This window comes from Archocentrus centrarchus, chromosome 13 (genome assembly GCF_007364275.1).
Source record: "Archocentrus centrarchus isolate MPI-CPG fArcCen1 chromosome 13, fArcCen1, whole genome shotgun sequence".
Lineage (NCBI taxonomy): Eukaryota > Metazoa > Chordata > Actinopteri > Cichliformes > Cichlidae > Archocentrus > Archocentrus centrarchus.
Window position 1 is genome coordinate 8,160,910 of NC_044358.1, and position 24,739 is coordinate 8,185,648.

A 24,739-nucleotide genomic window follows, 5' to 3' on the forward strand; every position below is an offset into this window, starting at 1 on the left:
TTAAGATCTTCACTGGGAGTGAGCAGGATGGACAGGATTCAAAAGGAGTCCATCACTGACAGCTCAGGTGGAGCGTATCAGAGATAAAGTTGGAGGAGCAAGGCTGAGATGGTTTGGACATGATCATAGGATCATGAGAAGCTTTATGAATGTAGGATGTATGGAGACAGATGGAAGCAGAGGATCTGCTGTGACGTTACATACGTTATTGATGTTTACATTAATTATTAGTGCTTACAGAAGAAGAAGAAGAAACAGCCTTTATTGTCCCACAGAGGGGAAATTTGGGTGTAACAGCAGCCGCAGTTATTGTAAATATAAATATAATAATTTACACTATTAAGAAAAAGAATATATACATATAAAAACAACAAACAAGATTAACTTTAATAATAATAATAACTAATAATAATACTATATACAATGTACATGATGTGCCTGTGTGTTGAACCTTAACAGGCCGGACTATTTACACTATATTTTATATTATCCTACAATGTGTAGGTTATTGTGGTTTTGTTGGGAGCAGTGATGGTTATACAGTCTTACAGCTGCTGGGAGGAAGGATGTGCGGTAAATTACACATTTAAGACATCAGAAAAGATTCTGTAACTGCAGAGATGATGATAAACTGCAACATTGGGGATGAAATTTTACGGGTTAAAGAGGCGTTTGTGGGACATTTGGGGGGTTAAAACTCACTCCGGTCCCGGAACGACTTTTCGCCTGGCTCTGTTCCGACACCGCCGTCAGCGTACCGGTCCGTCGACACTTCCGGTCCCACCCTTTTCTCCCTCCCCCCGGTGCCTTTTCTACTCTGCGGCCCACGTGCAGCGCTAATTATAATTTTTTCCTTAATTTCCAAGAGAGAGTTTGGACCAAATGGCGTCGTCTTTCGAGCAGATGAGGGCGAACGTGGGGAAGCTTCTGAGAGGAATCGACAGGTACAAAAAACCACCTAGACCGAACTAGCGGAGCTTAGTCTGCCTGCTAACAGTTCATGCTAAGGTTTGCAGCAGAGAGTCAGTGGCGGTGAGCCTTCCACAGAGGCTTTCTGCCTTATTAAAAGACTGTACTGCCGACCGGTTACAGCAACACTGTGTTAATGAAATGATGAGTCAGATTTCACAAAGACCGGATAAATTATCAGTGTAGATTTGTGCGGCAGCTAACATTAGCCAGGTTCGCTCCGGTGGTGTATTGGAGTAAAGTTTCTTCCTCTTGTGGCTGAATACTGTTCACTGAGTCTCAGTAGATTAAGATCAGTGATTTATGCAGGTAAATGTGGCGAAAGCGGCGGTCAAAGCTCGTGTTAAACAAAGGAGCTGATTCACTGCACGCGCTTTTGTTTGTTTTCATTCAGTCCAGGTTACCTGCTCAGGAGGTTCATCCGGAGGAGCTTTCCACCGTCTCTGCTCTGATCTGATCACTCATTAAGAGTCAGAATATGAATCTAACCAGAGAAGTTGTTATGAAATAGGAATATGAAAGATGGGGAAAATACAGCATTCCGTTCAAGCTGCAGTATGTTCAGATAAATATTCTGAAGTTAAGCAACACTGTGTACAGTATAAAAAAGATCCAGCGAGTGAAAACTGTCAAGGTGCCATAGGAAGGATTTATGAAGTGGCTACAGGTAGGAATGATTTCCTGTGGCATTCTGTGGGCTGTCGTTGATGAACAAATTGTTCCTTTTCCTGTTCCTGTCCAACTTCTGATGGAGGGTTTGAAGGATTGTCCAATAGTGTCTGTAACTTGGACATCATCCTTCTCTCTCACACCGCCATCAGAGAGTCAGGCTTCACATCAACAGCTGTATTGGGCTTGCAGGTCAGTTTGCTGAGAGTGTTGGAGTCCGTTAGCCTCAGTCTGCTGCCACAGCGCAGCGTAGAGGACGGCATCAGCCACCGCAGACTCGCATCCTATGCAGTGAGCATTCACTGTCACACTGAAGCTCAGTCGGCTCCAGCTGCATGTGAGGTGGAGTGTCATCACGGTCAAACACCAACATGTTCTTTTTGATGGTGGCAAAATTGGGAAAGTGGTCGTTAAACTCACCAGTGAGGGATGTGATGACTACTGTACACTGTGTCAGCTCAGCTGTCCTGGAGTTGCTTTGCTTTTCAGCACGGTCACTGTCTGATAGCTTATGATAGATATTAACATGGTTTGTCTCATAGTGTCTCTTTACATTATGTTCCTCAAACAACAGTCTAATGGAAAATCAGATGCAAAAAGTGTCATTTCCTCCTTTCCTGGAAGTTGCGCCTTCATGATCAACTTTCCTTTTTCTGCTTGCTGTAGCCATGACAACTGAAGGGTCACAGCAAATTTCATTTGGCCAGTTAAGTGTCGAATCACCAATGTTCACCTGGAGAGGCCTGTGACCCCCCCCCCCACCCAAGCTCCACGGTTGGTCTGCTAGTCTGTCTTCTTCTTTTTGAGGTGTTATGGCAGTTGGCAGACATCTCTTACATGTAACGGCATGCAGAATCGTATTCATTGTTTGTGTCGATGGGCCAAAAAAAATAACATTTTTAGACAAAATGCACGGGTCATACAGGTCATATGCAATCTGAGCTTGGGCCGGACTTCAGACAGGCCAGTTGTAGAGAGCAGCTGTGTTTATTTTAATGCATTCTGGTTTATTGCCACTGAGGTATTTGTGATCCTCCACCGTTTCCACCTGAGCCCATAGATGGAGACAGGTCACTGGTGTTGTGATCCTCCTCACGTCCACAGCCAGTCCTTTAGTCTTTGCCAGGTTAAGCTGCAGATGGTTCTGCTTGCAGGACATAAAGTTGTCCACCACAGTTCTGTACTCTTCCTCATCAGCATCTCTGATATACCTCACTACTGCAGACTCATCAGAAAACTTCTGAAGTGCCACCTCGTGCACCTTTGTACATTGGCTTGAGTCTGTGGTATAGAGGGGAGAGAGAGGGTGGTCCCTGGATGGGCACTTGAGGTGCTGACCATGCTGTGCCACACACAGTGCTGCAGGTACACAAACTGTGGTTTGCCTGTCAGGTAGTCAACTGTCTGGGTCACAAGGGAGGCATCCACCTGCATCACTGTTGGTTTGTTATCTAGTAGCATCAACCTGATGGTGTTGAAGGCACTGAAGAAGTCAAAAAACATAACTCACAGTACTCACTAGCTTGTCCAGGTGGGTGTGGATGTGGTTGAGGAGGTAGAGAATGATGTCACTGGTCCGGGAAAAAGTGTGTGTGTGTTGGGGGCAGAAAAAAGACGACTGGCACTGTAGTCACAGAAAACATAAAAGTAAATTAAACAAACATAAAAAGGTGTTACCACTGTGAGAAAAATGTTAAGCTAATAAGCTTAACAACAGCATAAATGAAACAGCAGCACTGAAACATCTGCTTTTCATTCATGGGTAATAATCTCATCCCTCCTCACAGGTACAACCCAGAAAACCTCGCGACACTGGAGCGCTACGTGGAGACGCAGGCGAGAGAAAACGCTTACGACCTGGAGGCAAACCTCGCTGTGCTGAAGCTGTAAGTTGCATAAAGGAGCAGGTGGAGGAAATGCATCCTGATAATAACAATCTATGTAATCAGAATTTGAGCAGTGCATCAGTAGTAGGGTTGCAGCGGTAACCGGTTTCACGGTATACCTCGGTATTAAAATGCACGGTTATCATACCGTGGGTGTTTGCTTATGACCGGTAATAAGGGCTGCCCCTTGGTCAGTGGCGCCGCTCTCAGGCACACAGCGGTGAAAATGGCGACAGATTTAACCAGTCTCAATCCTCCTAAAAAAATGCTAAACTAAAATCAGCAGTGTGGGACTACTTCGGATACCCACCAAGCGTACGTGAGGATGGTTATCCCTTTTGCAAACAGTGTGGAATAAAAGTGGCCGCTAAAGGAGGGAATACTTCAAACTTGTTCTCATATCTACTACAACACCATCCCTCCGTGCAGATTAAAGTAGCTATCTCGTTAATACCTGTCTCTCTATAACAAAAAAGTGTAAAATGTTAACTATAAACCCCGTCTATGTTTCCTCGTGCTCGTTTCACACGCTAACCACCAGCAAAAGTGCTGAGTCATCCGAACTATGGACACGCCAGTGCCCGTGGCCGTGAAGCGCGCACTGTGCTGGATGCGCAAAGACGGCATATTTACGTGCATTTATTTAAAAATTTTGGTGTGTCTATTTTTCATCCCTGAATATCAGGCTCGGCATGAAAGCCTTAAGAGTGAAATCATGTCAGAAATAATCCCCTCTGTCTGCAGTATCTGGTTATTACCCACTAACATAGCAGCACAACGCGTGTTATAAAGCAGTCAACAGTAGTTGATCAGACACTGACCCAGGCTCAGTTTCTCAGATATTAAATGTGTTTTTATGGTGATACATAATTTTACTGAACATTTTAAATGCAGGATGTTTAATTCTAAGAGTACATATAAAGTGTGTGTGTGTGTGTGTGTGTGTGTGTGTGTGTGTGTGTGTGTGTGTGTGTGTGTGTGTGTGTGTGTGTGTGTATATATACACCATTTTAATTGTATTCAGTATTATTATTATATTATTATTATTATTATTATAAAAATGATTATAAAAATCTGATCTCAGGAAAACTCCTGCACTTTTTCTCACATTTGTTTACAAAGTCAAAGAATTTTTTCTTTCTAAAGAGACTCAGAAACTAAAGAGATTCATTTTTATTTATAGATTTGGCTTTTTCCTCATTCTAATATTGCAATTTTTTAGGTGTATAGCTTTTTTTTTTTTTTTTTTTTAAAGGAGACATTTTAAACACAACTCATTAAAAATGGTTCCAAGTACAATAAAATAATTTGTTAAACAAAAAACAGTGTAACTTATAATAATATATGTGAAGTACGATGATACCGCAATATTTTCTGAGACGATTATCATACCGTGAAAATCTTATACCGTTGCAACCCTAATCAGTAGTCATTTTTATATTTCTATCAAATGAGAAAAGCATGTCATAACAAAATTGTTTTTTTGTTTTTTTTTATGGCTACATTATTATTGCAGAAACAAAATTTTCTTTAAGTATAATCAAAATGAAAACAATTAGATATTTGATAAAAACGAGGTGGAGAAGGACACAGGCTAATCCAGTAAAGGCGGCAGGCCCTGACTGTGGGGTGATTTTGACTATAATGGCGACTCAGTCTCTGCCCGCCTGCCTCCACTGCTGGATGTCTGTGATGCAGACGGAGGCAAAGAGAGCTCCAGGAAGCAGCAGACTCGCCTTTAGCGGCGAAAGCAACACGTGCTTGCTTCCCGCTTGTCTTTGAAAACATTATTTTGTTGTGTCTTTATTTTATTGGTGTTTTCATAGCTGTTGGATATTTTGATGCAGTCGAGCGTGCTCCATAAAAACAGGTGATAACTCTAACCATGAAATGTGTGCAGGTACCAGTTTAACCCAGCATACTTCCAGACTCACGTGACCTCACAGATTCTGCTGAAGGCTCTGACTAACCTGCCACACACCGACTTCACGCTCTGCAAGTGCATGATCGACCAGACACACGTATCCTTTTGGTGCTGCCGTCTCTCTGAGCGCTGCGCTCGAGGGGGGGGGGGTTAGTTCAGTAGTGTTATATTTTCAGGTGATGCTTTGGTAGAAAAAAATCTGAGCCACCAAAATTAAAAGTCATCACAGTTTTAACGTCAGTTGCTCAGCATCTCTTTGTTACTGTGCACATGCATTTATTGTAGGACGCAGCTGTTTTTGTTGGTTTTGAATCTGGCAGGGCATGCATGTAACTCCAGAATATTATTAAACTAATACAGCAGCAATATGACTGAATATAACATAAACATTATTCAGCTACAGAAATCAAATTTGTAGATGCATTAGATATTGTAGCTTATGTAAAAAATATTATTAAAGAAAATTCTTGAGTGCAGAGGGTCACTGGAGAGCAGTCTGAAAGCACAAACGCTGTCCTGTGTGCAGCAGTTACTGTTGAATGGCTGTAAACCCGGTTAGTATTTATGGCATCTTTATGAAAGTCTGAATATAATCCACAGGTTAAAAAAGTGGAGCTGAAATAAAGCAGCACTTCTGTCCTTTAGCTGATTTTTCCCATGAAACATTAACGTTCCTCTAATTCATGCTGATTGGTTGGTTGAGGATTCATCACAGGACTCACTCTGGTGATGGTGCACATCTCCAGATGAACACTAGGTGTCACCAGTGGATTTAAATCACAAGGGAAATCTACAGGTGTGCAAAAGAAGCAGCAGGTTGTGGTGGTTGATGGTGAAATTCTCTGCTGCTCACTTCATGTTGGTGGTGTTGGAGTATCTCTGTGCAGGACTGTGTATAAACAGATTAGGGATGGTGGTGGTGGGCTCTCTATTGGGGTCGGGGGGCATTTCCTTGACTACAGTGTCGCAGCAGGAGGAACGCCCGATCAGGCAGATCCTCTACCTGGGGAACCTGCTGGAGACGTGCCACTTCCAGAGCTTCTGGGTACGAAACTCACCCTGAAACATGTGCACACAAAGCTTCAGCTGCTTTTAAGAAAATGCTAAATGGACCTGTTCTTATGTAGCACTGTTCTACTCATACACCATGCCTCATTCACATTGTCATACAAGCACTTTTTTCTACACCTGAGTACTTTCTAACATGAACGTAGAGCCCATGAGGATCTGAGCTAGATCCCAGCCTGAGTTCCTCGTGTGGGGATCTCCTGGCTGAGGTCGGCCGTGGTCCTGGTTTGTTTTGGGTCCTGATGTCCAACTTTCTGTTTTGAGTTTACGATTCTGCTTTTGCCTGATGAAACACTTTTGAAGCAACAGTTATTATTAATAATAGTAGTAAGAGTATGATTAGTATTGTTATCATTAGAATGAATCCCTGAGTGGACATTCCTGATTTCCTCATTGTGACATCTCGGGCTTTCTTGTGCTGATACTTGTTTCCTCTGACAGACGAGTCTGGAGGAGAACAGGGAGCTCATAGACGGCATTACTGGTTTTGAGGACTCAGTGCGCAAATGTGAGTATCACCGTGTGAGTCACCACAGCAGGCAGTGAGCCATGACTCTGAAAGCAAACAGGTGGTTTAGTTAAACAGCCTGTGGGAAGACATGCCCCCACACACAGGACACTGATGCAGATTATGAGAATAAAACACTTTAAACTGTTTAAACACGATAAAGACTTGAACGTTTTCTCTTTAGTCATCTGCCACGTTGTGGGCATCACCTACCAGACCATCGATCGGCGCTTGCTGGCCGAGATGTTGGGAGACCCGCTGGGTAAGAACCTCGATACACACAAATAAATCTTTGATATTTAAAAAGACAAAAAAAACGTCTTAACTGTGGTATCTGTTAAATCAGCAGCACTCAGAGCGCTGTTTAGTGTAAAGCAGATCTTTGGACTCGCTGTTAGCGATAAACCTGACTGTACCGTTGTTTTCTGTGTGCGCAGACACGCAGGTGAAGGTGTGGATGAACAAGTACGGCTGGACGGAGAACGAGGAAGGACAGATCTTCATCTACAACCAGGAGGAGAGCGTCAAGCCCAAGAACATTGTGGAGAAGATCGACTTTGAGAGTGAGTGCTGCTCATATCAATGTGAAAAATCACGTTTAATCTTTCAAAAACCCACAAAGAATCTAAGTGTTCGACTGTCACATTACCTCATGACAACAACGTGGCCTCATTACCCCAGCTGAACGCACAACCAGTCATGTGTCTGCATATGTGTGTAGCCACGGCTCCAGAGGGCCATTCTGCGCCATGACAAACCCGGCTACTTCGATTTGTATCTTCATGTCTGTTATTTGTTTCTGTGTGACAGGAAGTGAAGTCAAAGATTTAATATTCATACCCTGTTTCCTCCCCTTCTCCCTGTTTTTCCTCTTTGTCTCACCCCCTTTTTTCCTTTCACAGGTGTATCCAGCATTATGGCCACATCTCAGTGATGCAGACAAACGTACACGCCACACACACACACACACACCAGTTGTGATGAGTCAGCCAGGTCAACTGTTTTCATAATCACACATTACTCAATAAAAATAATTTATCATTTCCAGCCCGTGTGTGTGCGTTTCCTTCGTCATGACGAGTCTTTGCTGTGGAAATGTTCAGGAATATTTATTGCTCTTAGTTCACCTGTGGAGTGTCGGGGTGTTGGCTGCGTGTTGTGTGTGTGTGTGTGTGTGTGTGTGTTCTCGTTGTTCCCCTGCTCAGCAGCTTTATAGCTCCAAGCAGCTGCTGCTGCAGCAACACTAAAGTCTCAAGATAAAACTGATCAGATATGTTTGTATTGTGTCCAGGGTGCTGATGCTGTGGTCTTAATGTGATGGCTGATATTTTGCTAATGGAAACACGGGCAGTTTGAGACTTCTGAGGGACGCCTTTTTATAGAAGAGTTTATTAAACCATGGAAATCAGATTTTAGCTAAGACTGCAAACGTGTGATCCAACACACATTTATATTGTTGTCCTTTTTCCTTTAAAAAATGGAAAAAATATATAGAAAACATGCTCATGTTATCCAATATTACCCATGTTCAATTCACAAATTTCAAATACGCTTCATTTTAATGCTTTTCATCCAGAACGGCTTCAGCTCACATTTGATGAACACCAACGAGGAAGGAGACGTCTGTGTGTAACTCGAGGACTCGATCTCCTCTGGTTGATGTTTGGTGGACTGGCCCTGGTTTGAAGGCTCGCTCTGATTCTGACACATCTTTTGGGAAACTTTGTCTTGTGTGGAGTTTGTGGTTTTGAGCGAGTGGAGGATCAGAGTGTGAAGCTGCACCCTGAGACGCCAATCTCAGGTCCTAGATCTGATCAACAGGACCATAATTTACAAAATAACAGATCTTAGTAATACTTGGAACTAATAAATAAGCTCATAGTCATCTGGAAAGTGTTAACTAAGGTCAAATCAGCACAGTGGTCATTTTCTGGAAACTTGTGTTTTGCCATCGTCAGGAGTCGCCCCCTGCTGGTGGCTAAAAAGAACTTGAGCAGTGAGGATGTAACAGCACATTTATATTGGAGGTGTAAATATTGCACTTTGTACTTCATTTAATTTAAAGCTTTAGTTGCTTTTACAGATTCTAAAATACAATACTAATAAATATTGCTTTTATTACAGACAGAACTAACCCTGTATATATAAATATATACATATATATATATATATTATATATAATAATTAAGCAAATAATTAAAATCCTCTCCTGTTGCAACATTAAAGTGATATACATATGCATGAGTACGTTTCTACATAACGAGTTCTTTTGGTACTTAAAGTACATTTACAATGAAACTTTTGTACTTTTAAGAATTATAACTGCTGATGAAGTAATGAGGATAAGTTGCTCTACATCAATTTTTCTCACATTATGTAAGATCCATGTAAAACTGGAAACTTCCCTGATGTGAAATCTTAAGCTGTTCTTACGAGCATCTGAGTGACTCACGCAAACATAACAAAACCCTCTGGGAGTGATTTTCCCAAAGAGCCACTCACTCCACTCAGGTGAGCATCTACCTGTCTCTCACAGGGGGCGTGGCTTCTTATCAGTTCGTGTTAAAAACAGGAAAGTCGGACTGCTGAAAGGTAGTTAGCGCACAGTTCGGGTTTGCCATGAAAAAGTCTCGGAGTGTGTCTGAGAGCTCCCTGCCCCCGCCGGAGGATGATGTGGACTCGGTGTGCTCCGACGAGCTGCTGCGCTCTCAGTCCCGCCGCTGGCTGTCGGATATCCTGAGCGGGGACCTGCCGCCGGACAGCGGAGACTTGAGGACGGTGGGCCGGGACGGGCTGTTCGTGGACCCGAACTTCCCCCTGGGAGAGCTGGAGATGCAGCCCGGGGTCAAGTGGAAACGACCAAAGGTAACCGAGGTGTAACACCTGGAAGTAAAACCTGCAGTTTCATCTGTTTCTTCCGCACATTCGGTAATGGCGTGCTTTTTACGCCACAGCTGCAGAATACAGATGTTCCACACGTGCACACAATGACACCACACTGCGCTAGTTGGCAACAGTACAGGTTAAAAGATGAATACAAGTAACATTTTAATGCTGCCTTTTATTTTCTCTCCCCTACATTTCTTTGAAAGCTTTTTTATTTCTGTAGAAAATGAAGTAATAGTACAGTGTTATTGTAGCAGGGGGCTGATGATAAAACGAACAGTGCATGACTTTATATCACAATATAAAATGTTCAGAATTCAAAATGAGCAGCAGCTTCTTCCTCCTGCATCTTTGACTCAGAGCACGTCCACGCTCTGTGAAAAGACTTTTATGTAATCCACAGAGAAACGTGGTAAATGCACTGGGTCTTACAGAGTGCTTTATACAGCAGGTCTCATTCACACATGAACATCAGCACATCCGAGCGCTCGCTGTCTAACGCTCACACCGAGGACCGCATCGGGAGCAACTCAGGCTTCAATCTTGCCCAAGGACAACCAGGGATTGAACCACCAACCTTCAAAATCAAACTTTCTAAAAAAAAATTTATTTTAGAAAGTTTGACTTTCTACTGCATGGCACTGAGCAGGAGTGGCCCTCCGATCTCATTGTACATCCTGTATAATGACAGTAAAGGCATTTTATTCTATTCTATTCTTCTGATTAGCAGGAGACCTGATTCTACCTCCTGAGCCACAGCCACCCTAAATTGATCAAAACAATTATAAGAAGCTCGTGGTGCAATGGGCTTGTCATTTGGATTTTATCTGTTCAGTAACTACAGCAGTCACACAAATGTTTTACTTAAATATGCACAGTCTCTCAAAGAAGGGCATATTGGAAAAATTTGCCTTCTTTGGAGAGAATGAAAAAGCTGAAGGCAACGATTTATGTCTGTAAATCTCTTTCTTTCACACATTTATGAGACTTTAGAAAGTTGTGTTTTTGATGCAATGCAAAGTGTAGGAGTAAAGTAACATTCAAAATAGCACAAAGCTTCAAAACAAGCTGCTACAGGCTTGCGTGGATTAACTTACTATAATTATCATCACTGAGTAACAGGCACATTCACACTAAAAGGCTGTATTATAGTGACAAACATACATTTAAGTAGTGACTGAGGTCACTGTAGACACACTTTGATGGTCTGTAGATACCAGATGAAGGCTGATGAGAATAACTGAACACCACACTTCCTGTTTGCTTTTCACACTGTTACAAAAGGAAAATTCCACTCTTGGGGTCAAATCAACAGAATGGTTTCAAAATGCTTTTCATGCTTTATTTAATTCGAGACAGGCTGTCCCAAAAAATGACACATTTCATGGTCTAATAACAGGCAGTTCTCACTCAGATGGTCTCAGATTGTAACTAAAAACTGACCAAGTGTCATTACATTTTTTTTTTCCAGGTTGAAGAATGGCGTTCACTAGAAGTGAAAAGGCATCGTGTGTGTTAGAATACGCTCGAACACAGTCAGACACAAGTGTGCCGCGTGCATTTTCGAGGAAATTCGATAAAAACGCAGCGACTGGAAGCAGATCTGGACGTGACACAAAAAAAACGTTACGCAGGATAAGCGTGTTTGGCAGGAGCTGGACTACCAGCCTGATGTGTGTCGGGTCTCAGGTGGTGCGCATATCGAAAATTTGTGAAGCTTTCTGAGAAAACTGACATCCCTCTGAGCCTGTTTGATTTCGTTTGCCGTTTTTAGTTACTCAGATCTTCACATCTCAACTGATGTCAACTTTTTGGGACTCCGTGCACTTTAATTCTCTGGGTTTATGTTAAAATAAGGACACAATAAAAACTCGCAGGGCCTCATAAACATGGTCATCCTGGTGAATTATACGTGGGTCTCTCTCTGCAGTTTCAGTCCCAGCCTTGTGCCAAATGTTGGGTTTTTCTGCCCTGTGGTGCCCTGAGCTGGTTCACCACCTCTGGACTTATTTTTGGTGTATGACAGAGGAACATTTGAATGGGCGGGCTTCAGAGAGGTCACACAGAGATGCAGGTTGACAAGAGGGAAGCAAAGACAGCAGGCTGTCAGAGCCCTCGGCACACTGCAGTCCTTCAATTCTAATACTGCACGCACTCCTATCTCCACTCGTCTTTGTGGCGTGAGGGCAGGGCAGGATGCAGCGGGGATGAAATCAAATCTGCCGTGAGCTATCCAACAAAGGCATCTGACAGGAAGCTTCTCTTCACTTGTTTTAATATAATGCACAATGTTTGACAAGTATGTCTGATATTTGCTATTTATCCAAATGCATGAATTATAAAACAGAATAAGAATAAAGGGCAGCAGGCTTCAGACTCTTTCACAGTACAAAAACCTGGAAATGTCTGCGTGGGCTGTGCAGGAAGCATCCTCTGGACAATTACCTGCATGCTTCACACAGGAACACATTACACTCATTAAGAAGCTGGTTAAAGACTGGCTCATGTCTCACATTTGTGTCCTCACATGCAGTTAGCTTTGCTGAGTATCAGGCTGATTCACATGGTTGATGTTTTAAACACGCTGAAAGCCTGAATGCAAATCTTGAGCATGTTAGCTTATGGCTGTGGGGCCTGCATAGCTCAGATAGGAGAGCCTCAGACTTTTAATCTGAGGGTCTCAGTTCAAGCCCCTGTTCAGGCACAGAGGTTAATGCTCTCAGTTTTCTTTAATGCAACAAGCTGTCATCCAAGGAAGTTCCAGCTTTTCTTACTCACACTTTAGCTTTTTAAACTGTTTAACTGTGAGTGGATCCAGCAGGTCGCTTAAGTCCACGCTGCTTGGTGACGGCTTAAACTGCTAATCACCTGAAACCTGAACTCATCTACGTGCCTGCTGCACAGGTATCAGTGACTTTCAGAAATGTGTTGAATCAATTTACAACAGATTATTGATTATTAGTGATTATTTTTGCTAAAATCTCTTTTGTTCATTGAACCATGGCTGGGAATCACTGACTCAGCTGAGTGAGAGATAATCACATCCTCTCAGTGACTGATGCAGTAGATTTTACACATGCCAATCTAACCAGGATTGTTTCTGCTCTATCCTATGGCTGCTGATGCAGAGGTAATTATAGGCTGTGAGAGCCTGTGTAGCTCAAACGGCTGTTCAGGTGAGGGAGGACTTAAATTCATTCATAAAGGGAAAAGATGTCACACTGACCTTTGCTCTAACTGGGCAAGTCTTTCCTGTCAGTATGTTGCAGTAATGCTCCGAGCACATTAAAGCTTCTTTCATTTAAAACGTGCCCTTTGCCCAGTTTCAGGGGTATTCTATGTCTAAAAATAGGTTTCATTGCAGTTTCTGTGCTTAAAGCAGAGTAGTATTCATTAAAATGAGTGATCTCCCGTAGATCATGTCATATGTATCAACTGTTTACATGAAGGTTACTGCAGCACGCGGTGGGCAGGTCCATGACTCTGTGAATTCACTGAATAATTGCTTACATGGACTCACCTGCATCTGAATCAAAAGAGTCCAGATGTCAGTAAAAAACTGTCTCTGGGTGCTGTTTTCTTCATTTGTGCTTTCTTCTCATTGAGGAAGCAGAAGAGCAGCGAGCATTACAGCGCTGCAATCAGAGCTTAAAAAGGGTCTACTCCTTTAGTGTCAGCAAAAATAACACGCAGGCTAAAAAGGATCCATGTACAAACACAAATATTCACACATTTCATGTATATTTAAAGTCAAATATTAGTTAATTTCTTCCTACATGTGCTATTTATCTTCACATCCAATGAATTTAGTGCAAACTGAAGTGTAGGCTAATGTAACAGCAACCAGCGTGTTAAAAATCCTCCAGGTGTGCGTCATCCACAGCTGGAACATCTCACTTTCATTTTCATTAATTAGTTCCAGCTCTCAGTGTTTGCATCATTGTGATTAATCTGTGATAAAAGAGGAAAACTGTGAATTGTGAGTCATTATAACCTGAATAGACCTGTAAAGACAAAAAAACACGGTTAAACGCAGACATTTCAGACTTGTCAGTACAACACACACTGAGTTCAGAGCAAGGACACACACACGTCACGAAAACACCATTGAGAGGGTGAATATTGGCCATCTGCTTGCCCTGCATAAGCCAGTGTTGACAGAATGAGGGCATAAAGAGTGAACTGAACCTTCAGGTAATTACTCACACAGCTTTGTGACTCCTTATGTTCAGCACTGTGGTTTGGCACCTCGCTGTAGTCCGTAGACATCCTGTTTAACTGGTACAGTGGACTCTCTTTCCCACAGACATGTACATTATACACGTAAACACCTGGGCAAGCAAGTTTATTTATATAAGTTTACTTTCTGTGTGATTCCTGTGCTCCAAATTTTTAAAAACGCAAAGAAAACATAGAAGAGGACCTGAGATTAGAAGGTTTTACACGTTAAAAATGTAAGTTAAAGCAAAAAAAACCCCAAAACAGGATAGAAGGCCGATATTAGCCGATAAGCTCCATGAAATGTATCCGCATTTCATGGAGCTTATCAGCTTACAGGTTTACAAATACGCTCTGTGGTGAGAGCAGGAAACAGGTGGGAGAGAGCCTGGAGAGGTGGAGGTATCCTTTGGAGAGAAGAGGAATGAAAGTCAATAGAAGCAAGACAGAATACATGTGTGAATGAGGGGAAGGCGGGGGTACTGCAGGTAGATGAGTTCAGATACTGGAGTGTCAGGGGGAAGTTGTGACAGAAGAACAGCAGTAAGAGTGAAAGGGGAGGTTTACAAGATGGTAGTGAGACCTGATGTGAGGAACGGTGACAGAGCTGAAGATGTTGAGATCAGGATGGACAGGATTCTAAATGAGGCTCAGGCTGAGCAGTTTGGAGACAAAGATGGAAAAGCAAGGCTGAGATGGTTTGGACATGTGCAGAGGAGGGAGTTGGATAGACTGGACAAAAGATGTTGGAGATGGAGCTGCCAGGCAGGATGAGGAAAGAGGAAAACCTCAGAGAAGATTCATGGAGGTCATGATGAATGAGAACACGAGGGTTGGTGTGACAGAGCAGGATGCTGGGATAGGGTGAGATGGAGGCAGATACTCAGGTGTGGAGGCCCCTAAAGAGAGTAAGAAGAAGAGGTGTACAAAATAGAGCTGTGGGAGATTTGTTAATATGAAGATAAGATCATTTTGGACAACAGCTTTGCATGTGATTCTTCATTCATCATAAGTTGTATGCAAAAGATGAACACAGGTCTAGATTTAGAACATGCATTTGACCTTTCCTCCAATTAAAACATGAAGGGAGGACTTCAAAAGTGCTATTATATGTTAATCTGTTAAACTATATTATAAATTATATATTAAACTACACTTCGTCCCACATTTTCAGCTGTTTATATCAACACCTTTAACTAACACATTGCCTCAAGTTTAGCTTCTAACTGTAGCTGCTACTAGTGGTGTTATCGTGTCTCCTGCTGCTGCTGTTCACCACTTGGATCTGAGTTGTTCATTGGTCTTTTAATTTGCGGTTCCAGGTTCAATTCCCCATTCAGGTGCGATTAGTTTTAAAGTGATTGTTTTCATAAAACGAGCTGTGTGCTCTCACTTCTGTGTTGCACCACACAGTTTACTTCAGTCTGCTGTGCTGCACAGATGCTGCAAGCTGCCATTTCTTTATCCACACAAACATTTTTTTTCAGCGTTTCCACCAATAATGTCATAATCAGGACGGATTCTCTCATATTACATTAGCTATGTGTAAATCTAGAGGAGTGTAAGGGCCTGAAGTAGGAGGAAACACCGATGACACACATATTCATGAAGACTGCAGTACTGCAGAGCCATGCTCCAGTGCATACTGTGTGCCAAGGGTGCACAGACAGTTTTTGTTTGTACTGATAAGTTGTAAGTGGGAGGAATTCTTGAGTATCTCTGTTTGCTTTAACTGTGTGCAGTCTGGGCAAGTCTAAATACTAATGGACTGAAACTGGATAACCAAAAAATGCTGTGCATTCATGAAGATCTCAACAGAGACTAATTTTACCAGAAATGCTCTGATGTTCAAAAATCCCCCACTGTAATCTGTAGTACCCCCAGTATAAACTGTAGTACCCCCAGTGTAATCTGTAGTACTTCCAGTTTAATCTTTAATTCCTCCAGTTTGTCTTGTTTTTGGTTTTCATGCAACGTTTTGTATTTGTTATATTAAAAGTTGTTTCTTGTCTTATCTCAGCTATGTTTATAAATGTTGTGAGATGATAATTATTAGTTTTAGAAATATTAATTAGACGCCTACAAAAAGGATGTAATACAAACTGTAACGATAAAACTTAATTGGGTCGTCCTGTGTGACTCTGAGTCGCACTGCAGCCAAATGATGGTGTGTTTGAAACATCAGGTAGTGCCAAGTTGGTGCCACATTTTTGTGATGGATGAACTTTAGTATTTATCTGCCTCTCCCTTTGGCATCAGACAAGTCAGATCAAGTTTATTTACGTTCAGCTTCCTGCTCTAATTTCTTGTCTCTCAGCCCTCGTCCTCCTTTTTTCATGAATCATCGATCTCTTTCCAGGAACTCTGTCCATCCCCTCAGTTCATAGTAAATGGAGCAACCAGGCTGGATGTTTGCCAGGGAAAACTCAGTAAGTAGACTCACCTGTACTACTCAGTCACAGAAGGTAATCATTTTTACCGAACCAAGTACACATTTAAAGTGATTTACTTGAGTATTTTCATTTTATTCAACTTTATACTTCTACTCCACTACATCACTACTCCAATAAATGTCTCACAGCTTTAATTACATGTTAGTTGTCAGAGTAGATTTTTGCACACCCTCCCAGGAGAAACTGAAAGATTAAAGTGGACCTATTCTGTTCATTTTCAGCACCATATTTTCACTCTTGGACTCTATTACAGCAGCTTTGCATGATTCACAGTTCAAAGTAATCCTCATCTTTCTCACATGGACCCTGACCTCACCAGAAATCAGCTGTTTTAGCTCCTCCCCCTTTAAGCAAATTTCTTGGCTGCCCCTTAAACAGCAGGTGGTGTGGTTTCTGTTTTTATGGCCATAGCTGAGCTTTTAGAGCCGTTTTGATCCCAGGAGTGCACGGGATGAGGCACCGGAGCTGACCCCGCCCACTCAGGACAGCACCGCAGGCCTCCTAGAAGTGCTGGGTCTGTTTTTGAGAGAAGTGAAGGCAGGAGTCAGATAAAGGAACAGCATTTCCAAAATAAATGAACCCGTGCTGATTGACCCTCCGATTCTGAAACCCTCCTGATATAATTTGAAAGACTGTTGATACTATTGTCCTGATCTGTATGAGGTGACAGCTGTGAACCTTCTGTGGCTTTTGAAAGAAAGAAAAGTTTAACACTCTCAGGCTTAGACAAACTAATAACACGCTGAAAACTGTAGCACCGTCACAGACCAAGTTTCAGATAGCAGCATTTGTCAGCTATGAGTGTGTTTGACAATCAGCACCTCAAAGCAATATGACAGCAGTGCAAAGAGGTTCAACCATCTGTGACAGATACACACTTCTGACAATACACAGTCTGACTCACGTGCAGCTGATGAAGGGTGATGAATGCTGTGGGCTGCTACTGAGCCTCCTTAAAGGGCATAAATAACAGAAATAACAAAATACAAAGTGGAGGAGAATGGCGTAAACGGACTCAAACATACAAATCCACCCATTATGTGTATAACGTTATCCTGCAGAGGGTCAAAGGGGTGCCGGAGCCTCTCCCACCGGAGCAGATCCAGTTGTCTTTGTACAAGTGTCGAGCACAGACTGTACATAAAAGATGGATGCAACCGCCCAGCCGTCACCCATTGCTTAGTGAAGTCTAGCCCACAAAGTCATCAGGAAAATGTTTACTAAGGCCATTTTTTAACTGAGCAATCAGGTCTTTTTTAAAATCTGATTTATTTTTGCAACCAAAGGAGTCGCCCCCTGCTGACTGCAGAACCACATAATTTCTGAAAAATCTTCCCCACCAGGTGGCAGTATTTTAGTACATTTTTGTAAGCGTTTTGCTTTTCTTTTAACATTTGATATTTCTTATAAGAAAATTAGCTTTTTTTTCCCCAAGCCTTCATTTTAATAATGTGTTTTTAATGACTTACTTGATTAAATACAGGTTACATTGACCCACTGCTCCAGCTCGTGGTAAAAATTAGTACTACCCAAAAGTACAGCCCTGTGTTAGTTCAGCTCCAGCTGATATCTCGCTAACACCCTGCAGAGATCTTTCTTTCTTTCCTGTTTATTTTCATAGGGACCATGCATAAATTTATAACAGGTTTAGCTGCATCTGCAGCCTCTGGGCAGGTAATAAAACAAACAAAATAAATCTATAGTATAATAATAGTAGTAATAGTTTTAAAGACCAACAGGCAAAAACAGCATAAACACAGTTGGGAGCTTTTCAGACTCTGAGGCTATACGTCCATCTTTCATGGTGTCAAGTACAATAACTAATCTTTTCTACAGTAGCTGCACCAGAGTCAGTTATTCATCCCACACGGGTAGGTCTGCATTCCAAGCTGAAGACCAGGTCAAACATGCTCCTCCTTAATCAAATACAACAGTGCAAACAGGCCTCTGTATATACTTGGCTCCCAGTATTTGCAGCCTATACTGAATGTTTAAGCGGCCCATTTTGCATGATGTATCTGCCACTCAGTGATGAATAGCTGTTGAATCCAGTGTGTCAAAGTGATGCTTTATGTCTGTAAGCACCATCCATCAGGCACCCCGCACATAAAGCTTTAATGGAGCCTGTAGGTGAAAGAAGCTGCACCAGTTATGTCACATTGTGGTTGAAGAGGAGCATTTAACATGGAAACAAGACTGTGTAACGTGCACTGAAGCTTTAAATGACGCACCTTCCTGATGCCATGACCTACTTCTCCTTCCTCCTTTCCAGATGACTGCTGGTTACTTTCGGCTATAGCGTCTCTCTCCATGTATCAGCCGCTGCTCAGGAAGGTTATGCCTCTGGAGCAGAGTTTCCAAGATGGATACAACGGTTGCTTCACCTTCAGGGTACATAAACACTGCTTATCATGCTATTATCTCATTCTCAATCCAAAGAAGATGATATTTGACTGCAAATGAAGTGTGAATGTGCCCTTTTGTTACTCTCGTCTCCTTTGCTTATGCTAAAGTTGTGTACAAAGGTGTAGCTGTCACTTGTATGAGAGTTTGGAAAGTTGTTGTTGTCTTTTTACGGCCTTTAAAAAGCTGGTGAAGGCAGAGGATCAGCATCACTGTAGCAGAAAGAAACCATCTCTGCTCTCTCTGTAGTTCTGGCAGTACGGTCAGTGGGAGGAGGTACGGATCGATGATCTGCTGCCTACTATAGACAACAATCTGATCTTCCTCAGCTCCCCCCAAAAAAACGAGTTCTGGAGCTCCCTGCTGGAGAAGGCCTACGCCAAGTGAGTCCCTGTCAGCCCTGGTGTATGTGTCCATATCCCATGTTTCCATTAGGCTACTTTCCCACCGCCGAGGAGCCGGTGCTCGTGCCAGTGCTGGTGTCGGTTTCAATGAACCAGCGAAATGCTTAAGAACAGGCCTGCGTGTCCACTGCGCTTTGTGAACCGATCCTTTACGTATGAGCGTGGGCACAAACGTGGGAGAACACGCTCCCCTGTCTTGTGCTGCAAATTCGTTTTACGGTCCAAACCAAACTACTGCAGCATCTGTGTGCAGCACAGAGAGAAACACAGACAGCGATTAGAGCAAGACGACAAGTACGCACTTTGTGTCCTTTTATCTGTGATATGAACTGATACAAAGCAGCAAGTTCAGCCTTAGAGCCCAACCTAATTCACAGCCGTGAAAATCGCTTCGCTTTTCTCATGTAATACACATGTAATATGGTAGAAAACTTTACGTTGTGATGGCAGAGTCACGCCCTTCTGCCACTTTCGTGGAAAAACCGCTGAACAGCTCAAATTCTGGCACCGGCTCCGGAACCCCGTCGGTGGAAAAAAGGGCCTTAGTGAAGTTAAGCGAGACTGGAGCACTTATTCTGTCAATGGCACAAAGCTTATAAAGCTTCTACAGTTTACAGCCACAAATATTAAATCCATGAGCTGCTTTACTGTACTGAACATTTCAGCCTCTGTGACAGACATTTGGTCTTTGTTTACCTGTTACATAAACTATTCATTTGCATTTTCAGTAACGACTCTTAATTGCTAATTGGGTCATCCATGAATAGTCAGCAGGTCCCACCTGAACCCTTTAATTCCATCCAAAGTTTGACCTTCATACAATGAATGTTTTCTGAGGTTCAAGCCCTCAAAGTATCTGACTGTTCATGTGCCCTGACTTGTTTGGAGGATCCACCTATCCCACATGGTGATATGAATTTTTGCCATGTCTGTGCCTCCTCTGATGTTTCCCTTTCTGTTCCAGGTTGAAGGGTGGTTACAGAGCTCTGGACATGGGCTTCCCTCATGAGGCCATGGTGGATATGACAGGCGGTGTGACGGAGGTTTTGATGGTGGCCTCGCTTCCCAGAGACCTGCCAGCCCTTCTCAGATATCTGCTGGCTAGAGGAGCACTCATCAACTGTGCCAACTGCCAGGTACAGTGAGGAGGACCTGTTAGGGCTGATTTAGAGCTGAACCTGCCAGGGGGTGAAGTGTTCTTGTTGAAACTTATAAATCATATTCTTTGTTCTTCCCGCTGTCCTCACCGTGGGTGGATGATTTTTTTTTTTTTCCCTCCAGGGTTCTCTGGAGAAGAGGAATGGACTGGGGATCTTGTTCAGACATGCCTACTCTCTGACTGCAGTGGAGAAGGTAACTGTCACTCAACAAGGTCCAAAAAAGGTTTAAGCTTAATTCTCCTCGTAAACTCTGAAAATAGCACTGTTGGATTTAATAAATCTGTCATCAGCCTGCTTCTTGATGTGTCTTCATTAACGAGATGTAGAACGGCGAAAGCAGAAAGAAATGACATTTTAATTGGAGCGTTTACGAATCTTAAGTACAAATGTAGACGCTTCATAGCCCGCTCTTCACTCTGCTCTCACCTGGTTTATCTGCTCTCCTGCCAGGTGAATACAGCACACGGCGCTGAATATTTGGTGCGAATCCTCAATCCCTGGGGCAACACAGAGTGGGAGGGACCCTGGAGTGACATGAAGGGGTATGAGGATGTACACTCAGATGGTCCATCCAGCAGTGTTCAATAAAATTTAGAAATCAAACTAAATCTGAATACTTCCAGTCTGTATGAGAATGATAGATCGATCACTATCATTACGAGCTGCTTGGACACAGCATGTAGTTACATTTCTAGGGAGGTGCGAGTCAGGTTATGGTGTAAGTCAGGGGTATTCAACTCCAGGCCTCGAGGGCCGGTGTCCTGCAGATTTTAGATGATCCAACACACCTGAATCAAATGGCTGAATTACCTCCTCAGTGTGCAGTCAAGTTCTCCTGCTAATGACTTCTATATTTGACTCAGGTGTGTTGGAGCAGAGACACATCTAAAACCTGCAGGACAGCGGCCCTCGAGGCCTGGAGTTGAATACCCCTGGTGTAAGTTAAGGTGTAGGGCTTCAGTCATACCTTTGACATAGATTCACTCTAAAGCATAAATCACACTTTAATCGTTCTCGAGTTTCTTGGTCTGAATGTCAAATATAGGGTTAAATCGAGTGTCTCATGAGCAAAACAGAAAGTACAAATAATATTAAGATCATTTTAATGCTGTGGCAAAAAAAGATCTGAAATTTAAGAGTTTAATTTTTATATAGTTAATGCATCTGCACTGATATCATAACTCACTTTATTATTTATTACCTCGCCCACCGACAGGTGATGTCCCCCCCTCCCGTTGGGTTGTTTGTCTGTCAGTCAGCAATATTTTCAACAAAAATTCATAAAACTTTGTGGAAATATTCCTTTGGGGTCCAAAAACTTATGATTTCATATTCAAGGTCAAAGGTCAAATGTCACAGTCACCCAAGTTTTTCAAAAATTTCAAAGTTAATTCTCAAAATTATAAAATTCATATTTCAGTGAAGTTTTTTTATAGGATGCTAAATATAAATATATGCCATTATCTGTTCATGTGGAACTCATTAAATCAATAAAATCATTTCTAGTCTTTGTGATCATGTAAATTATGATGGTGTTATGGGCGGTATATGTTGCCATGTAGTGCCGGCAAGATATAAAATGTGGGGTGGGGGAGGTATGCACTCTACTGAGTGCCCTTCTAGTTTGATGCACGAGGTCACATGATGACCAAAACGTCCCCCCACTTGCATAAACACTTCACACCTTTGCAGCACATTCACAAACGTCTGTGTTTGCAGGTCAGAGTGGAACTCGGTGAGCATCGAGGAGCAGAAACGTCTCGGCAGAGTCAGACGGGAGGACGGAGAGTTCTGGTGAGTTTACAGTCTGTCCCAGTGACTATCAGCCATCCTTTGGGTGGCCTTCTGTGGGTGTTTCCACCTCCCCGGGAAGAAGTGCCCACTGTGGGGTAGGTACCCGTCAGACATTTTCTGGTTGTGGTAAAATGGTTAAAGCTGCACCAACAGTTCCTTACAGAGCAAAAAAAAAATTAGTCAGATTATTGCAATGAAGAAAGCAAATGCACGTGTCTTTGCTTTTGAATTTAGTCATGAAAAGGTATTCAAACATGTGACACTTTTGAGCACAGTGGTGAAATCTGCTTGCTCAGGGTTCTCTCGGGTTCTCTCGCTCTGTCAGGATGTCAGTGTCAGACTTCAGGCAGAACTTCGAGGTGATGGAGGTGTGTCACCTGATCGACACTCTCAGCGTGCCAGGCTCCAGCATGCTGCCGTGGAGCTGCATCATGCATCATGGGAACTGGGTGCCGAGCATCACAGCAGGAGGCTCTCCTCAAGGCGGTAAGCTGGGTGATGATATGTGACAGATTATTTGTGTCTGCCTGTAAACTCTAAAGCTCACAGGGCCCTGAATGAAGCACGTTCAGCACACCGGGATATATTCTCCTTCTCTGGTTTCACTTGGTGGTTCTCTACTTGATAAGTCACCCCAGGTTTTATCTCTGAGCACGTTCATCATCCGACCTGTCAGAAACATGGACGGGTTTGCTGGCAGCAGAGCAGCAGGTTTTAAAAATGAAGATAAAGTTATGATTTTTGAATCCAGAAAGGTAGCTTGAGGGTGACAGCTCTGTGATTGAGACTGGGGCAATCTGACACACTTGCATGTCCATGAGACCGTTTTCACAGATATCCGTTCACCAAGAGGCTGTGCAGAGAGGCCTCTGTACATGACACCAGTGTTTCAGCAGCTTAAAAAGCCTCCCGCCTGAACAGGGACTTGAACCCTGGGCCCTCAGATTAAAAGTCTGATGCTCTACCGACTGAGCTATCCAGGCTCTGAAAGGTCAAGGGTCAAGGTACAGTGTAGATTTAAAATTGGACTATAAATCAGGTAGAACTAAACATTTTTAATCATAAAAAACATAGAGTGAAACAGCCAAACTCAGTCTAGAAACTGAATTAAAAACAAACAAATAAAATAAAATAACATCTGTAAACGTTTCCTAACTGCCCTGAAGCTGTTGTGATGCTGTCTGATGTGCAGCTAGATGTTAAACATTTACGTATCATTAGCTTCACAGTATAATCCAAAATATGACATAGGCCATTATGCTATGAGGCTAACGATATGTAAATCACATATGTAAAGCTGGATGTTGTGTTTGAATTTAAAAGTGCAAAAACACAGTTACACAAAAGAGCACTTAAAAAGCGTGCTATATGCTAATTCCTCCAGAGTTAACATGTCAAAGGTTAAAGCTGCGGCCGGAGCAGTGAGAGGAGTTTGTTTGTGGTCACCAAGCAGTGTTGGTGTTTGTGTGGCTCTGCTGCTTTCACGGCTCTGAGAGTGAGGCAGTCAGACACAGAGTTCAGAGAATTTTGATACAAGTCAAGAAAAATGATTTTGATAATTGCAGTATAGGATATTCATTCATTCAAGATATCACATTTGAGTAAGGCACCTCTCTTTGTCTGTTCTCAGATGCAGTTTTTTACTTTTGAAAATCTGCATCATGATGTGGACCTGATTTATTACATATGAGTCAGAAATAATCCTTCTGGTTTTGTTTTGTCTGCTCAGATCTCAGACTGTACGGTGTTTGTGAGGCATTTTGTAACTCAGCAGGCTGAGACAAGCTTATCTGTACAGTCTTTAATAACAGTACCATAGTGGTGTCACAGTACAACATATCTCAGCAATGTGTCTGTCAGTGGGGATGTGGTGTTATTAATTTTGTCTAAATCTTCTCAGACTTGTTGGCTTAATCATGTTTGGATAAGAAAAAAGTCCGTCAGGATTGCAATACCCCGCCAAACAGCTGAGCTGAGCTTACATGGCACAGGATCCAAAAACCACAGTACAGATGCTGAAGTTGGTATGTTTGGGTTCACAGGTCACCATCAAGAGCTGCAGTTCAGAACTGTCACAGATTTAACTCTGTCTGTGATGCTGGATTTAAGAAATACGTTTTTAGAGCATGCGTAGCGCCATCTTGTGCCAGTACAGATGTGACGTCACTGGGTTGGTTGGTTTTTGCTGACAGACTGCTGACAGACTTATATATATATATATATATATATATATATATATATATATATATATATATATATATATATATATATATATATGTGTGTGTGTGTGTGTGTGTGTGTGTGTGTTAATGTGTTTTTCCTTCCTTCCTTCCTTCCTTCCTTCCTTCCTTCCTTCCTTCCTTCCTTCCTTCCTTCCTTCCTTTCAGATAAACTGTG

General features: G+C 42.5%; 2 protein-coding genes and 1 non-coding gene across 4 annotated transcripts in view; 2 read left to right on the plus strand and 1 right to left on the minus strand.

Annotated features, from left to right (window-relative positions):
• The first annotated feature begins 762 nt into the window (after nucleotides 1-762).
• Nucleotides 763-8,071, plus strand: eif3k (eukaryotic translation initiation factor 3, subunit K). Of its 2 annotated transcripts, none has more exons than XM_030744383.1 (8): nucleotides 763-944; nucleotides 3,426-3,524; nucleotides 5,425-5,545; nucleotides 6,416-6,493; nucleotides 6,958-7,024; nucleotides 7,209-7,286; nucleotides 7,462-7,587; nucleotides 7,927-8,071. In XM_030744383.1, exons 1-8 carry the CDS (start codon nucleotides 883-885, stop codon nucleotides 7,956-7,958), a joined length of 663 nt encoding a protein of 220 aa, XP_030600243.1. In that variant the 5' UTR covers nucleotides 763-882; the 3' UTR covers nucleotides 7,959-8,071. The 2 variants fall into 2 exon arrangements, with proteins under 2 accessions (XP_030600243.1, XP_030600244.1); XM_030744384.1 differs by having other exon boundaries at nucleotides 6,419-6,493.
• Nucleotides 8,072-9,530: 1,459 nt separating this feature from the next.
• Nucleotides 9,531-24,739, plus strand: part of LOC115790846 (calpain-9) — a 28,031-nt gene continuing 12,822 nt past the window's right edge. Inside the window, exons 1-9 of the mRNA XM_030744813.1 lie at nucleotides 9,531-9,889; nucleotides 16,488-16,557; nucleotides 18,854-18,972; nucleotides 19,234-19,367; nucleotides 20,353-20,524; nucleotides 20,670-20,741; nucleotides 20,999-21,090; nucleotides 22,268-22,342; nucleotides 22,668-22,828. Coding sequence (XP_030600673.1) covers nucleotides 9,644-9,889; nucleotides 16,488-16,557; nucleotides 18,854-18,972; nucleotides 19,234-19,367; nucleotides 20,353-20,524; nucleotides 20,670-20,741; nucleotides 20,999-21,090; nucleotides 22,268-22,342; nucleotides 22,668-22,828 — 1,141 coding nt within the window. The 5' untranslated portion in view covers nucleotides 9,531-9,643. The remainder of the gene's footprint in view (nucleotides 9,890-16,487; nucleotides 16,558-18,853; nucleotides 18,973-19,233; nucleotides 19,368-20,352; nucleotides 20,525-20,669; nucleotides 20,742-20,998; nucleotides 21,091-22,267; nucleotides 22,343-22,667; nucleotides 22,829-24,739) is intronic.
• Nucleotides 23,253-23,325, minus strand: trnak-uuu (transfer RNA lysine (anticodon UUU)). Its single transcript has one exon. It is a non-coding gene; the product is annotated as a tRNA-Lys (tRNA).

Coding starts and splice junctions, on each gene's coding strand:
- eif3k (XM_030744383.1), top strand. CDS start 883: ATGGCGTCGTCTTTCGAGCAGATGAGGGCGAACGTGGGGAAGCTTCTG. Junction 5,546..6,415: donor GCATGATCGACCAGACACAC/GTATCCTTTTGG, acceptor ACTACAGTGTCG/CAGCAGGAGGAACGCCCGAT. Junction 7,588..7,926: donor GGAGAAGATCGACTTTGAGA/GTGAGTGCTGCT, acceptor TTCCTTTCACAG/GTGTATCCAGCATTATGGCC.